This window comes from Heliangelus exortis, chromosome 1 (genome assembly GCF_036169615.1).
Source record: "Heliangelus exortis chromosome 1, bHelExo1.hap1, whole genome shotgun sequence".
Taxonomy (NCBI): Eukaryota; Metazoa; Chordata; class Aves; order Apodiformes; family Trochilidae; genus Heliangelus; species Heliangelus exortis.
In genome coordinates, this window is record NC_092422.1 from 4,369,348 (window position 1) to 4,384,812 (window position 15,465).

Sequence of the window (15,465 nt, forward strand, 5' to 3'; positions counted from 1 at the left end):
TTTTGCCTCCTACTTGAATTGAAAGACTCTTTTCTAAATACTACTTGACCAAGACCTTCACCACTGTCAGAGAAACTGGATAAGAGCTGAAAGCAGGAAACACAGCATCCACAAAGTGGCAACAAGAGAGTAATCAAAAAAGGCACTGACCATCTGATAGTGTGTCTGTCATGCAAAGTCTTGTATTGGGACACATAGAGCTGGAGGCAAAAAACTATTTGCAGAGCATGCAAAGCTCTGCTGTTATTTTACAGGAGAGAGATCAATAACATCAAAAGTGAAGTGGTGATTTTCCTCCCTGCCATGGTTCTCATATGCTGTTATATTTCTTTTTTCTTTGTAGAGCAAGAAAAGAGCTATGATTCTGGGAAAGAACAGGCTGTAATTAACTATCTGCATAGGATTACCACAAGGTGGAAGTGCTCAGAAGTCTCTCTGTGAAATAGGGGAAGGGCTAAAATGACCACACTCATGCAACAGAACAAGGCTTGTAGCAACCAAGCACTTCCATGGAGCACCTGTAATGCCATTAACAGTGAAAGGGTCCTGATTCAGCAGAATACTTGCTAAACTTTCAGCCTCTTTTGCTGGATACAGCCTAAGGAGAAGTTCAGAAAAGGGTTGCTGTGACATTAGAAGCACTTTCCCTCATTCTGATTCCTAAACAGCTAATTGTATATTGGGGAGTTATAAGTCAACTAACTCAGGCATGAAGGAGCTAAAAGAAAGTACCAGAGCAGATCACACCCCACTTCAGTCTGCACAACATCCTGACTTCTCAATATTTCCATGAAGCCAATGTAAACTTTTCCAGACATTAGCAAAGCAAGTGTAATAATGTGAATGGCTTTGAGACTGTAAGTGGATCACACTTCCACATCACCTCTGAATGGGAAATTGACAGCATTTAAGTTAGCCCACAAAGACAGCAAAAACAAGGGAAGCAAATCTGAGCTGCTCAGGTTCTTCCTTTTTGCTAAGAACAAGTTAAACATAAAAGACATTTTCACTCAGAGCTAAGGAAGAGTCATTCTTGTCACTTCTCACAAAAAGACAACTCTCAGTCCCAGGTGCTTGTCTCTGCACCCTGGAATTTCTTTTCCCCTCTCTAAGGTCAGTCCTACCATGAAGTCCTCCTCTGTTGATAGCCTTGAGTGTGAACTGCTGTCCTAGGGGCTGTATGGGGGTGGGTTGGATTGCAGGCTATTACAGGAAGGGCTGTAGGTGCTGGCAGCCCCTTAGAAATAAAATATATTTATAAATAACATATATATATATTATAGCTTGCTTTGTACTTTGATGGAGTAAAGTACTTAGGGTAGTTTTCTTTTGGATACTGAAGGGGGCAGAAGGAACAACAACCCTTTTTTTTTTTAACTTAAGAGCTGTCTCTTATAGAAGATAAAAATGAGATCATAGAATGGTAAGGGTTGGAAGGAAACCTAAAGATCATCTAGTTCCAACCCCACTGCCATGGGCAGGGACACCTTCCACCAAACCAGGTTGCTCCAAGAACACTCCAACCTGGTCTCCAACCCTTCCAGGAATGGGGCATCCACTACTGCTCTGGAAAACCTGTGCCAGGTTCCCTCACAGGAAAGATTTTTTTCCTATGATCTAATCTAAATATCCCATCTTTCAGTCTGAAACCATTACTCCTTCTCCAATCACAAGAGGCCCTGTCCCTGTTTTGTCCCTGTCTGTCTTACAAGGCCTTTCAGTTATTAAAAGGCCACTGTAAGGTCTCCCTGGAGCATTCTCTTCTCCAATCTCCAATTCTCATCCAGTCTCCAGAGCACAGCTGCTCCAGCCCCCTGATCATCTTTTTGGCCTTCCTCTGGACTTGCACCAATAGCTCCATGACCTTCTTGTGCTGGAGGCTCTGAAATTGGAAGCAGTACTCCAGGAGGGATCTGAGAGTGGAGTAGAGGGGGAGAATCTGTATTTGTGCTTGGGATTGCCCCAACCCATGTGCAGGACTTTACACTTGGTCCTGTTCAACTCTGTGCAGTTACATCCTGTTGTGGGTGTTCTTCATGTGTTTCCTGTTTCTTGGGTGACATGTTGGTCAACAGAGATGCTCTCCTCTCTCAGACACCTGATTTTGCTTTTCCCTTTTATTTCCTGCCCTGCACAGCCACGTTTGCCTGAGCTCAGCAGTAAGAGCTGCTGGAAGGCACTTGCTCTCAAACTACAATGTTTTGAGGCTCTCAGATGTTTCTTTCTTCTACCGAGCAGATTTTTGGCCAACATCTCTGTCCTGACTCCAGCTTATTCCTTAGCCAAATATTTTGCTCCACTTGTGCATGGTTTCTCTGAATAAGTCACCACTACCAGGCAGAGATGAATCCACAAGGATTTCAGAGCAGTGTTTCTATTAGAAATTTCAACAAGTGTTACTAATGTCATTTACAAAAAGATTAATTTATTATTGAGAGAACTCAATCGTCCATTCCTTTAGAACGGGGTATAAAAATGCTATTAAAAGATGAAAAAAATCCCAGAATAATCTTTTTTTTCCCCCTCCACCTGAATTGCCCATATTATGCAGACGTGTACGTTCTGACAGGCATTATGAGGCTGTGTTTTCCCCAGGTTTACATGTGGTGACATTTAACAGGCACACATTTTGACATTACCTAACTATTTAGTGCTGATGATTCCATATCCTTTTAGAAAACAAGCTAAACTGCCATCTCCTGCCCTCAAAATCAGTGTTAATATTCCTTAGTGGTTTTAGTTATAGCTGTATTGGATTCCAAGACTGCATGATGGACAGCCTCACAATTTATGAAATTAACTGTCTGTTCTCAGAGTGGAATGCAGATATTTTCTTCCATTTTTCCTCAGTTTTCTCTAGAATAATGGAGGCCAAATCATTCCAGACAAGCACTGCACAGTAATTGCAGATGATATTGTCATACAGAGCCAGCAATGATTTTACTGGCTCTGAAAAGTTCAGTCTGCTGGAACATAGCAGCACTTGGAAAATCAGCACCCTTTCCACTCAACGTTTTTATTACTGAATAAAAGCTCTTTACTCAGGTGAGTCCTTACTCATAGGGGAAGTTTGCATGAGGAATGACTGCACAATTTGGCTTTGTGAACTTACCATTATGATCACCATTATCAGTTTTCTGCTTTCTACTATTATATGTGATAATTAATTAATCCTTAATGCATTTTGCCAGCAATTCTAACACCCTCACAGCATCTCTGGGGAAATGTCACTCCCCTCAATTTTACTTGCTGAGAAGCTGAAGCATGAGCCTGGGCTGGGTCAGAATTAGCACATCAATCAGAATTCAGGAGTTCCAGGCTGCTGGTCCTCTTCTCAGATCACAAGATTCTACTTCTTCCTGCTATACTTTGCTAACACACTCTCACTCTAAGCCCTATGTCAGTGCAATAATAAAGGGAGATTATGTGCTCCTGCCACAGAAATCAAATTAAATGGCAGCTTGCTTCTGACAGTCAGCACAACTCCTTTGCAGGTTCCTCACCCCACACAGACAGATCTAAGGCTCCCATCACGTGTGGCTTGATTTATTTGTTTGGCATTGCAATTTTACACCCTGGTTCATAAACACTGTGTCAGGCTGCTGAGTCCTCTTTACCCTGGCACTGACAAAAATTATAACACCACAGTGTTAGAGTATTTATATAGACTTAAATTCTAGCAGCCATGTCTTGCCAGACCTCATGAATGCACTAGAAAGGTTCTGAAGCTTTACAGTACATTTATACAAAACACCTGTCTTGTTTGCTTTAAAACCTAGCTGCTGAAATCTGGACTAAGAAGAAAGGTACCAATGTTTTAAGGCTGCTACATTTTTTTTATGGTACCTACTAAAATGCTGCACTACTCTGGCCAAATTCTAAAAAGCCCTATCTTCCTATCTAGTTTTTTTACTTATCTCAAATGAGTTTCAAAGTGCATAGCTTGTACCTAAATAGTTTTTCTTGTATGCTGCAGCTTTGTGCTCACATACATCTGCCACTGGGCAAAGACATTCCCATGTATGGGGCAAAGCTCTCTCTTGTATAGCATAAAAACCCTTTCTTTAAGTGAAACAAAGAATGATTTAAGGTCAAGAGGGATATATAGAATATGTCATGAACTACATATCATGGATTGTTCTGCTTATTATACATACAGAAGAGTGTAAACAAACAAACAAAAAGAATTACCTAAAAGACATTCTGACACGCTGCTCACCCACACCATTCCCCACTGTTCAAAGGCAAATAAAAAAAAAAAAAAGTCTGGCTAGAGCACTTAGAATCACTTTGAAAGCAAGAACAACTGGTGATTGTGCTTTAAAAGCATTTCTGCTGCGAGACCCTCACTGCTTTTCTTGTGACAGAAAATTTTAAACAATTAGGTTAAAAAAAGTCACTTTCAGGAGAATTATCTTGAGAGTCTTCTGGGCAGAAGGTGGTTGGTGCAAGTAAAAACTTAAATTTTTAATGTAAAGTAAGTGAAAGGACATCTGCATTCTATTGAGCATGAGTTCAGTGTCAAAAGCTAACATGCAACTCTTTTGGTGTTGCTTAACTGTGAACAGGATTGCCCACATGCATTTCCAGATTTTAAATCCAACACAGTATTATAGCAGTGTTTCCACTTCTGCATTAGATAAACTTTAGCACTAAAATGGAATATTAGGATCTTAACGACTTTGCTTTAATAAAACCTAAACTTTTAATTAACCTGCCAAGACAAATTACAGCCACTAGCTCTTTGGTAACTATTGCAGACAGCTGAGACTCAACACAAATGCCTCTTCTGGGAGAGGGATTAATGGCAGCTTTAGAGTGAGTCTGCTTTTTTCAGCAAAGACAAGAAGTCCATTAAACGATCACTCTGGCTAGAAAAAAGCTGAGTGCTGGTTTATGGACCAATCTTTGAATTGCAATCAAATGAATTTGGGTATATGAATAGTTTCATCAGGTCAAATTTAAAATTATTACAGAATCAGAAACAGATTCTGATAATTACAGAATGGGGAAAGAATATCCAGTGTTCTAAGCTGTCACACAGGCCACAAGCAGCATCCTTTTCTCCTTGACAGCAACAAATGTTTGTTGTTGCAATGAACTGACAGAGCTGAGAGACTCATTTAGTTAATTTGTTCTTAAGGAATCTCAGATTCTTTTGGTTAGTGAGGAGAAATGAAGAGTGCTGCTATTGTGGTTCCTACTACTAAGCTTTGTAGTGACCTTTAATGGTGTCTTAACTCCACTACTCTGAACCTCTGCTTGAATAATCTGGATGGTGCTCAAAGGCACTGTCTGTCACACACATGATGCTGCTCTGTGCTCTTCAATAAGTCCTACACATTGCTCCAGAAAAAAAAAAAAAAACAACAACAACCAACCAATGAACCAAACAAACTAAAGAAAAAGAAGATTAAAGGAAGTAAGTGAAGCAGGGAATTTCAACTTGTAATCCATCTTTGGCACTGGGTGGAAACTCCTTTTGGTATAGTTATGTAAAGGTCTACAAAATTCTCTCAAAATACACAACACTGCCGTGCAGTTTGAGTATGTGTGTTCATACCAGGCCACAAGGCATATTTAGGAGTTTAGGAATAATACAGGAAATCCTTACCAATAGCAGTAGTAAGAAAAGAAACCACTTCTGACTCCTTGCCATCATTGTAGAAGGCTAAATGCCATATTCCTGAATCCAAATACTGGATAAACCCTGTCTCGTGGCTGGACAAGGGCACAAAAGCTCTGTGTTGCCTCTGAGGTCCTTCTAAGCTTCTTGCCTCCTGTGTCAGCAGACGTCTTCCATCCAGAAGCTCAACAAAGTCAAACTGAAACACAGAAAGAGTGACATTTGTGAGCATTTCAGGCTTCCTCAAGCTTTGCCTCTTGCTCTGGATCTGTCTTATGTGGGAGACAGACACACTCCAGATCAAGAACCAGAAATGTACATCTCCAGAAGCATCACAAGAGTTTCTCTGGTAACTCAAGTATGTTCCTGGGCTACCTGCAAGTAACCATTGACAAAATAACTAGTATATGAATGCATTTTTCTGTAATTACATGAATCAAGAAAACATCCTCATTTATAATGTGACTTGGGGCATCCTAACCCTACTGATGTGTTCTCATTCTGTAGAAACATAGGCAGGGAAACATGAGGTCTGCAGTCCATGCCTAAATTGCACTCTGAGTATGATGATAAGAAGCTTATTTGTTAGCTTCTTTGTGTCTTGGCTAATAGGGAAAATAGACAGAAAATTGTATCCAGACTAATCAGGTTGTTTGCCAGAATTGCTAGGGGTTTCCAAGGAATAGATAAGAGGTAAGTAAACTCTGGCAGAAGTATTTTGCTTAGCTAGCAAGGGTCTTATGTAAAAGTAGTAGCAAAAATAGCTAAAAGATCATGGAAGAGGAAGATGGAAAAGAGATAAAGTTATATAGAAGTCTCATTTAGAGGGTGGCTTTCAAAAGCTTTCCTTGAAAGGACAGGTTTTTTTTGTTTTTTCTTTTTGCCAGGGTAACTTCAGCTGAACAACAGCTTTGATGCTGTTATTAATATTGAAAATACCTATTTAAATAGTTTTCCACAGACTTGTTGCAATAATTTTATTTTGTCTGGTAATATACTAATGGAGTCAGGTACAAGCCCAGTAAAGAACAAAACTTTAACTGAACCTTATCTAACATGACTTATATAGTGGATTTTGGTGAACAGGACATCTTGTGGGCAGGATCCAACAGTTGAAGCACAGATAAGCTTTTCTTTCTCCTGACCTCATTTGGTTTTGCCTCTCTCAAGCAGGTCAAAAAACCTTCTATATTTTGTCAAAAAGGAGGAAAACAGACAGAAATAACACCACCACTTATTTTTATACCAGTAAATGTTGGTGCACTGAATGACTGCTGAGTGTTGGCTGAGTGTAGCAACAATATTCATGCTTCTTATCTCTTTTGACTTTACTGTAAACAAAGTCTGGGTGCTTCTGTTACATTAAGTTGTCTGGTGTGTCTTTCAAAGTCAACCTTGATGACATGTTCTTTCCTCTGCAGTCATTGCTAAATTAAGATAGATTAACAGTGTTTATTTCCAATAATCCAGAAATGTCCCACGGATTGTGGGAATACCCTCTTCTTGCTACATGTTGGATGTAGATGGTTAAAGCTTAGTGAGATGAAAACAAGTTCAAGGCACTCAGCTATGGTGAGATGCTGTTGGTGCAGTGTAATTTGGGTGATGCTGACTTGGGGTTTCCTGTCAAAAGTAAAAGTTAATTTTTTATAAATATTTGCAAGATGCTGCTGCCACTGTTGATGACTTTGCAGAGTTACTAGTTGTAAATATTAATTGAACCACAAATGGATTGTGTTTTACTGCATTTTAATACATTCAGAGACTTTTAATATGCAATTAGAGTTATTGCAAGCAAGGAAATTGTAAATAATGTACCATGTTAATCGATTCAAATTGTACAAATGGAAAAAAGCCTCTCACAAGCTGTGATGGCCGAGCCCTACAGTTTAGCATTAAAGAAAAACTGTCCTGTTAAAAACATTTTTAAAAATTCTGTTGTCTGGGAAGATTATATCTAAAAGACCACAATAAAATTGTTTAACATTTATTATGATTTCTCAAGGACAATGAGAAGAAATGCCTTTAGGTCACAGCAAACTAATTTAGGCTTCTACAGGCTCTATTTCTAAGACTACAGAAATTTGGAATTTGCTTTTTCTTCCTACTTATTTGTGTCCATGGTTGTTGGCAGCCTTGACTAAACAACAGGTCACCACAGGCAGAAAAAATTTCCTAAAGGGAGTCTGGAATAGTTTGTTGTTTTATCACGGATAAATATAACTTTTAACATTTTAGCAAATTCAGAAACATATAAGGGTCAGCCTTATTATATATTCAGATCAATTCAAAGATCCTGCAAGAGAACAGAATATTTTAAGGCTCACACTACAGAAAACTGATTATCTAGACAGAAGAAATATACAAATATCTAACATAGAAAACCTGATTATCAGCCAGAATTTTACTACTGCCATCAACTAGATAGGCTCGGGGAAAATAATTGAGCCTTTATTAAATTCTTACTGGAGAGATTGTTTCTCTGCTATAAGCATACATTTTGTTAAAGTCTTGTTCATGAAATGTCTTGAAAATTTTGGAAATATAGGACTCATTGGGTAGATTATGAGGTGCAGCAGATACTCTGGATTGTAAAAAAAAAATATGAGATTTGTGTAACAGGTATTAACAAGTTTACAATTTCAATATAGAAAACAAGTTACCTTTTTAATGACTCCTAAAACTAATAAACTAAGATAAGATTAAACATCATATAACAATATACAAAATGAGAATAATGTTTTAATTGACAGCAGGTTTATAAAATATTAATCTAGGAAAAGAAATAATTAAAAAACTAAATTAAATTTTAATAAGTAATAAATCAATATTGATTCAATAGCTGCAGCCTCATGACATTTTTTCTTCATAACAGGGTGGAGTTTGTGATCTCTTTCTGTCAGTATAAATTGCTTCTATTGTTTGAATAAAAATGTCCCTCTGGCCATTTTTGGTGATATTTTGGTCCAGATAATGATTTTTTTTATACACTTGGCAGCTCCCAGTTAGTGGCTACACACAAAGCAGCTTTACAGGGATTCTGTGCAAGTGCATTGCCTCCTCCTGCATGGAATATTGCTGAACATGTACCACATCCCACAGTCAACATCTCATTCTCAGCTGAGGCTTCAACTGACACACAACCAAGCTGCTTTAAATGGGGAAAGTTCTGACACTGACAAATCTCCCAGAAAATGCCAGCAAAAATGAAGTCAGAAAAAAAACCCAGCAGCAATGGTGAAGTCAGTGTGGGCTTCTTAATTGTTTAAAATATTACTATGATATAATAGTTGCTGTTCCATAAAAGAAATTAATAATGACAATAAACAAGTACAAATAATAGGGATTTCTAATCTACAGTTATTATTATGTGGCCATGACTTGAGTTTTTACTTAAACAATACATGAGTTCTAAGTTTTAAATTTTTGAAAATCCTGTAAAGAGAGATTGACTAAAAATGGGCAACAACAGCAATTCTGTGTCACTCAATTTATGATATGAAAATAATTTAATTCTGCAGAAAATTAGGCAGAGAAAGTGTAGGTTTATGACACCTCTTTGAAATAAATAAGTTGAAGGTGTCAATATATAGAAAATACTGTATTACCCAGAAAGATTGTAATAAACATATTTGTTCAAAAAGAGCAGAAAGGCAGGGTATTTCTATAGGTCTCAAATAGCTTTGTTGGCTTTTCAGTTAACAGTGGATGGCAAGGGTAAGTTACAACATTAATATAAATCTGGTAATACTTTGGTAACTTGCTGATTCAAGTGGGAGTAAGATGCTTTGCACTGCCAAGGAGGGTTATACTCTAATGTATTCATAAATCTGGTTAAAGCCAGATAATAAACTGAAAGGTAAAGCAGACAAAATAATGTACAAAATCCTTATTTCCCAGAAGGTGACTTCTTGCCATGGTTTTTGCCAAGTGTGTCAAGAAAAGCAACCACTTTCCTTTTAGTCCTAGAGAATAATATCTACATCTTGATCTCTGCTTAAGTAAGCCAGTGCCTTTCTGTAAAAACTTTATTTAATTTGGTTATTCACCAGTTACTGGATCCTGCCCAATCTCAGTTCAATCTGACAGTCTACACTCACAATGTGAAGAGCTGGCTTGAGGCATTTCAGCCCAGAAGACAAAAGTGAACCTTGCTCTCATGAGGCTGAGACACTTGAGGTCTTGCTGCTCTTACCATGAGAGGGGAAAGGTAGAGGCTGAAAGAGGGAGACAGGCCTGTGATACACAAGACTGTTTAAAAGATGACTTTTTTGATATATTTTGAGTGTGGCTGCTGCTGCAAGGGGCACTGGATGGAGAAGGTGGCATCTCATCCTGCTAGGAGTAACCAGATGATGCCTTCAGTGACCACCAGCCCACAAACCCCTTTTCCTCCTCTGGATACTTCCACTTTGCCTGTGGAAGTGTCTTGCAATTGTCACTTGATCATCTTCTCTGGATAGATGATCAACATCTTGCAAGAATGCAACAAATTCTTGAAAGGAATAGCTGAAATAATAAACCCAATAGCCATAAAACCAGTTAAGACAAATATTATTTAATTAAAATGAAGTCTCATTACCTGTGTATGTGATGGTGGGAGGCCTTTTCTGCCATAGATGCCAACCAGAGCAGCTTTTCCTAAAGACACATTGAACTTCAGATGCACAGGGTGGTCAATGAACACCTGAGATCTCCAAAAGATACCAGGAGGGATCTTCTGTGTGGCTCTTCTGCCAACATCAATTTCTCCAGAGTCTATAAAACTGTCGTCTGGAAAGAAACTACTGGGTTTTCCTGCCAAAACACAGGAACAAAAATCTTGTATTAGCCTTAAAAGTAGCCTAAAAGTATCTCTGACACTTATCTTGAGAAACAGTTTATTAGTGTCCTGTGGTCTTCAGAGTACTTCTTCTACCCAGTCCATATGATTATGGGAGGAAAACAGGTAGGGTTGTTCCTGGCTTCAGTAACTGATTGGTTTGAAAACGTGAAAATGGGAAGAGCAACCTGGAGAAAAATGGCCTTTTGTTTAAATTATAACGTCAGAAAGTGTGTAATTACATTCTGAAGATATGAATAAATAATCTGACAATATATCCTGGATGAACATAAATTCATGAACAGAGAAATCATCATTAAATTAGCAAAAGAGTAGGGTAATAATAGTGAGGTAGACATGTCACAGGATGGAATGTTAGTGTGGAGAACAGCAACATGAACAACACCTAAGTGGGGAATGGAAAATATTTCTCTATTAAGTTCAATCTTGATAGTGGTAACAGGATTTTAAATTTGTTCAACAGCCCAAAAAAAGCTAAAGGAAAAAAAAAAAAAAAAAGACTGAGAAAAATGACAGTAATCATTGAGCACTTGAGTAATATCTACTAAGAAATATGAGAGATTTTAATTTTGTTTCAATACAATTTGTAAAATGTCTTATGATTTTCCATCTTCTTTCAAAAGACAAGCAGATGGAGGCATCTGTTTCCTAAAGTGACCACCAGGTTGGAGAGCCTGAGTGCCTGGATGGCCAGCAGCAAATGCCATGATGTCCAAGGGAGTCAGCAAGGAGCTCGGCATCCCTGGAAAACACTTCTGAGAAACTCCAAGTTAGGAATTCCCACACTCACAGTTCTCAAAACTGGTGGTTGCTTCAAAAACTTTGGACCAAAGGAAGGCCAGGGAATGGGGGCTAGAATAAAAATAAAGTCCCAGGACCCTGCTTTTATGACCTGTTGGGCTTGTAAACTACTGCCTCTAAGCATTGGCCACAGTTTCACCTGCAGTAAATAAAGATGAAGAAAGTAACTGCTTAGCAAACAGACTTTATTTAAGTACATTTCTGGCTGACAAGGATGCAGTAGTGTCACCTGAAAGATTTTGGCCTTAGTATGGAGAGCATCATGTCACCAACAGGAATAATAACTAATTTTTTGCTAACTTATCTCTGTGCCATTACTGCATAATACTCTATGTTCCACAGATCAAACATTTCTAGCAAGAGGAGAAGGAAACTTTCAGGAACAGGCAATATTTTGTAGGAAAATTAAAGGTCAATTTTTTTTCCCCCGGAACCTGCATCTGGGAAATGGGAAAACAAAATATCTTTTCCCACCAATCATGAACTCAAGTCAAATAGTCTTTTGGAAAGGTGATGGCAGAACAACTTTGATTGTATTATTTCAAATTATATTTCCTTTAATATTATATAATATTAATTACAATATTTCCTTAAACTTCTACATACTTCATCCCTGCATAAACTCTCCAGAACCAGATGAAATTGTTAGCTATCTCTGTAAAATCCATATGAAATTATATGCATACTGCCTATTAACAAAAGAAGTCCTTGAAAATGTTTGTCTACGATATGGAAATTTTTTTTTTTTTTTTTTTTTTTTTAATCCATAACACATTTTAGCAGAAAATTTTAGTCCAAATAAGAGTAATCTCAGATCAGCAACTGCTCAACACTGGAGCTTGGTGGTATGTTTCAGCCTGTGCTGTTTTATGGCAGAAATCTATGCATGCCAGCACAATCTAGAAAATAAATGTTCATAGAAAAAAAGATACTGGTAATTTTTTAGGAGGTCCTCACTTATCTTTGTTTATCACATTCAAATAAATATAGGGGGAAAATCTGCTGACTACTCATCCTTTTTTAGTCAAAGTATATATTAGAAGAAACAAGCAGGAGCAGCTTAGATAAATGGACATTCTTTCTGAATCATTTTGTGATCACAGAGTACAACTGTACAATAAAACCAACTAGCTTGATTCTGAAGGGGATTCCTTTATCAACTGGATTGTTAATATTTATTTGGCATAATAAAAATTATTTTTCACCCTGCCAGGATTAAACGAAACAGCTCCCATGTCTTTATGTAAAGTTTATTATTCCATTATTGTAAGATGAAATGATTCAGGATTCTATTAAAAAAGAGCTAAAGACACTAAATGTTTTGATTTAACACAGGATATATTTTTCTGATTAGTAGGATTACTAGTGACGTGCTTTATAGATTTTTTGAAATTCAGATGAAACCTCAAGTATTTGATATGTGCCCTACTTCTCCATTAATAAAGATTTTACATTGGAGTGAATCAGTGAGAATTTAATGTGAGGAATGTTGCTGTGCATGAGACAGCCTGGAGAAAAGGAGCCCAGTGTGTGTATTCTGCCTGTACAGAGAGCAGTGCTCACTCATGCAAGAAAAAATGTTTCTGTGATTGCAGGAGACAACCTCACAGAAATAATTGCTTGTATACACAATTAGAAAGTTTATGTCTCCTCTTGGTGGAGAGTTGTATGTCTGAGTAGCTCATATCCTAAGAAGTGTTATATCATGTTGACAGTGGTGGACATTTATCCTGAAACAGAAATCTGAAGAAAGAGCATCCTCACTCGGCTGAATTCAGCCCCTCAAATCCATCTGTGTTTCATCAGGTTTTAACCTACACTAGGATTAGGCCCTATGAACTGGATACTTCACAGAGAAAATTCAGTAAGAAAGCCATTTCAACTCCTAATCAGAAATTAGATTTTAATCAGAATAGCTGACTCCTTGAAATTAACTTCAGGTCTGAATTCTTAATTGGGCTGTCAATTACTTTGGTCTTTCCACACATTACCTTGAACTTTTTACTTGCCGTAGCAATTATTCCTAATTGATTTGGATATCAAAATGAACCATTTCATTTCAGCCCTTGCTGAATCTGATTGCATTTTTGACAGCAAGGTGACTTAAGAACACTGCTGTTTCTGTGACTTCAAATGCAGTGACGCACACGGTTAAATGTGGGAATGTGATTAAGAGCTTTGCTAAACAGGGATGGGCTTAAAAACAGGTCAGTGCTGTGATAAAGCACAGCCACTGATAAGAAAAAATGAGGAATAACTAGTAAGAATTGGCAATACTTTGGTAATAACTCATTCAGAAGCACAGTCTTACACAACACAGCCTATTTCATTGCGATCAAGAAGACTTAAATATTTTACTACTTTTAATTTACCAATTTTAAATATATTGCCAATTTTTAGCTCATTTCAGTCAAATACATTGTGGTTTAGAACAGCAGCTGTGTAACACTGCTAGTCCATCATTAGTTGCATAGTAAACTGATGGGGAGACTCATTCTTGCAATAAAGATGTTCTGATCTGTTTTTCAGTCAGTACAAGATATTCTCCTCTGAAATGGAGAGGTCTTCTAAAGACAGAAATAGGGCATTTCTGAGATTTCTCTTCTAACAGATTTTTTTTTTTTTTTCAGAAATCAAAACTTCTGATTTCACTGTAAACATGGCTGAAAAAGAATTCTTTGATTTGGATGGCAGCTTTGGATGCAGCCATTTATTTTCATCTCGACTTTTAAAAGGAAACGGACAGATCAAAACCGAGATGTTTCAAAAATGAAACATATGGTAAGTCAGAGGGAAAAAAAAAAAAGGATCTGCCATGAAGTATTTTTGAATACAACAGCAGGGGTATCTGCAGCTTGCTGTACTGTCTCGTAAGGTTTGCTGAGAACAACTGACTTAGCTGATTTTTGCTTGTAGCAAGTTGATATCAGACATCAGTTGCTAGTAAATACAGAGTTTTAAGGAACACACATAACTATGGTGTTTATTTGGACTAATAAAGACAGATAAGCTCCTACAGGGAAAAAAAATTTAAAAAAAGACTACAATTAATTTATATGAAAGATGTAAACATAGGCTCTCAGCCAAAGTCTAGGGAACTCTGTGGAAACTTTGAGTTCAATGTGTTGCCAGAACAGTAGCATATTTCTTATCTCTTCTCCACAAAACTTCAGCCCCCAAAATAACTACCAAAAATAGCCAATGACTTTACTTTTACTGGAATTTGTTAGCCTTGTATAAAGAAGCTCAACACACCAAGTCTGCAAAACTGAATTTCTCATTTCTCCAGCTAAGTCTTGGGAGGGATAAAACACCTCTCCTCTGCAGAGCTTTGTACTTTTGGCAGTGCTGCCTCTATACAAGGCACAGTAAGATGAAAAGATGCTGAGCAATGCTCATTTGATGACCCATAAGTTGCTCCAAATTGCAGTGAAAATTGCAAACTGTCAATATCATGATGCTTTGTGGAGACCAGGCCTTGTATTTGGCTGCTTTTGGAAAGAGATGTCCTACTCTGGGGTGCCAGAGCTCATAATGTCATAGCTCTTAGTAAATATTTTGGTCCTCAAGACATTTGGTATGAGGTGGCAACGAGCAGGCAAACCCATTTTCATACTGCTGTAGAGAAAAGTTGATCCAATGCTCAGGAATCATTAATTTTCAAGACACATTTTTTTTTTTTTTTCCATGAAAACATCAACTTGAGGCAGGGTTTTCATGATGGACCTCTGTAGCCTGTGATATACAGTGCAGCTGGTTCCACCTTGAGGATGCCTTAGATGTGTGGTGAGGGTTGCACACAGTTTTATTACAGCAGTGGGCATCAGAAGGGTATGAAACTTAGAGAAATATGGGAACAAGACTGACAGCTACCAGTTTTAGATGTGAAAGACTGGAAAAAAGCACCTGATGAGGGTAATGGAAGATGAGATTGGATGGCTGGAGTTCAGAGGCAGACAGAAGACTCACAACATGGACACACACCATACCTTCACTGGTTCCTTTGCCTTTCCTGTCAGGTAACTCTAACCCTGTGCCCCCAGAAGGATATAAGGAGACGTCCGTTGGCACTGGCCAACTGCTGGCTGTGTCTTCCGTGATTTCATACATCTGCCCTTCCATCGGCTGCAGGTGCCAGTTTAGGCCAAACAGGTGCATGGCTGTGGTGAGCAATGAGAAAAGTCATCTTTTTCTG

The 15,465-nt window shown here is 38.0% G+C and overlaps 1 protein-coding gene across 8 annotated transcripts in view; it reads right to left on the reverse strand.

Annotated features, from left to right (window-relative positions):
• TENM4 (teneurin transmembrane protein 4) overlaps positions 1 to 15,465 on the reverse strand; it is a 587,599-nt gene that overhangs the window by 159,305 nt on the left and 412,829 nt on the right. For 7 of the 8 annotated variants that reach the window (XM_071729185.1, XM_071729662.1, XM_071729348.1 and 4 more), the window contains 3 exons: positions 15,260 to 15,430; positions 10,209 to 10,423; positions 5,615 to 5,825 (listed from right to left, as the gene is read on the reverse strand). In XM_071729185.1, the coding sequence (XP_071585286.1) occupies positions 5,615 to 5,825; positions 10,209 to 10,423; positions 15,260 to 15,430 (597 nt within the window). The remainder of the gene's footprint in view (positions 1 to 5,614; positions 5,826 to 10,208; positions 10,424 to 15,259; positions 15,431 to 15,465) is intronic. The other variant, XM_071729422.1, reaches the window with a different exon arrangement.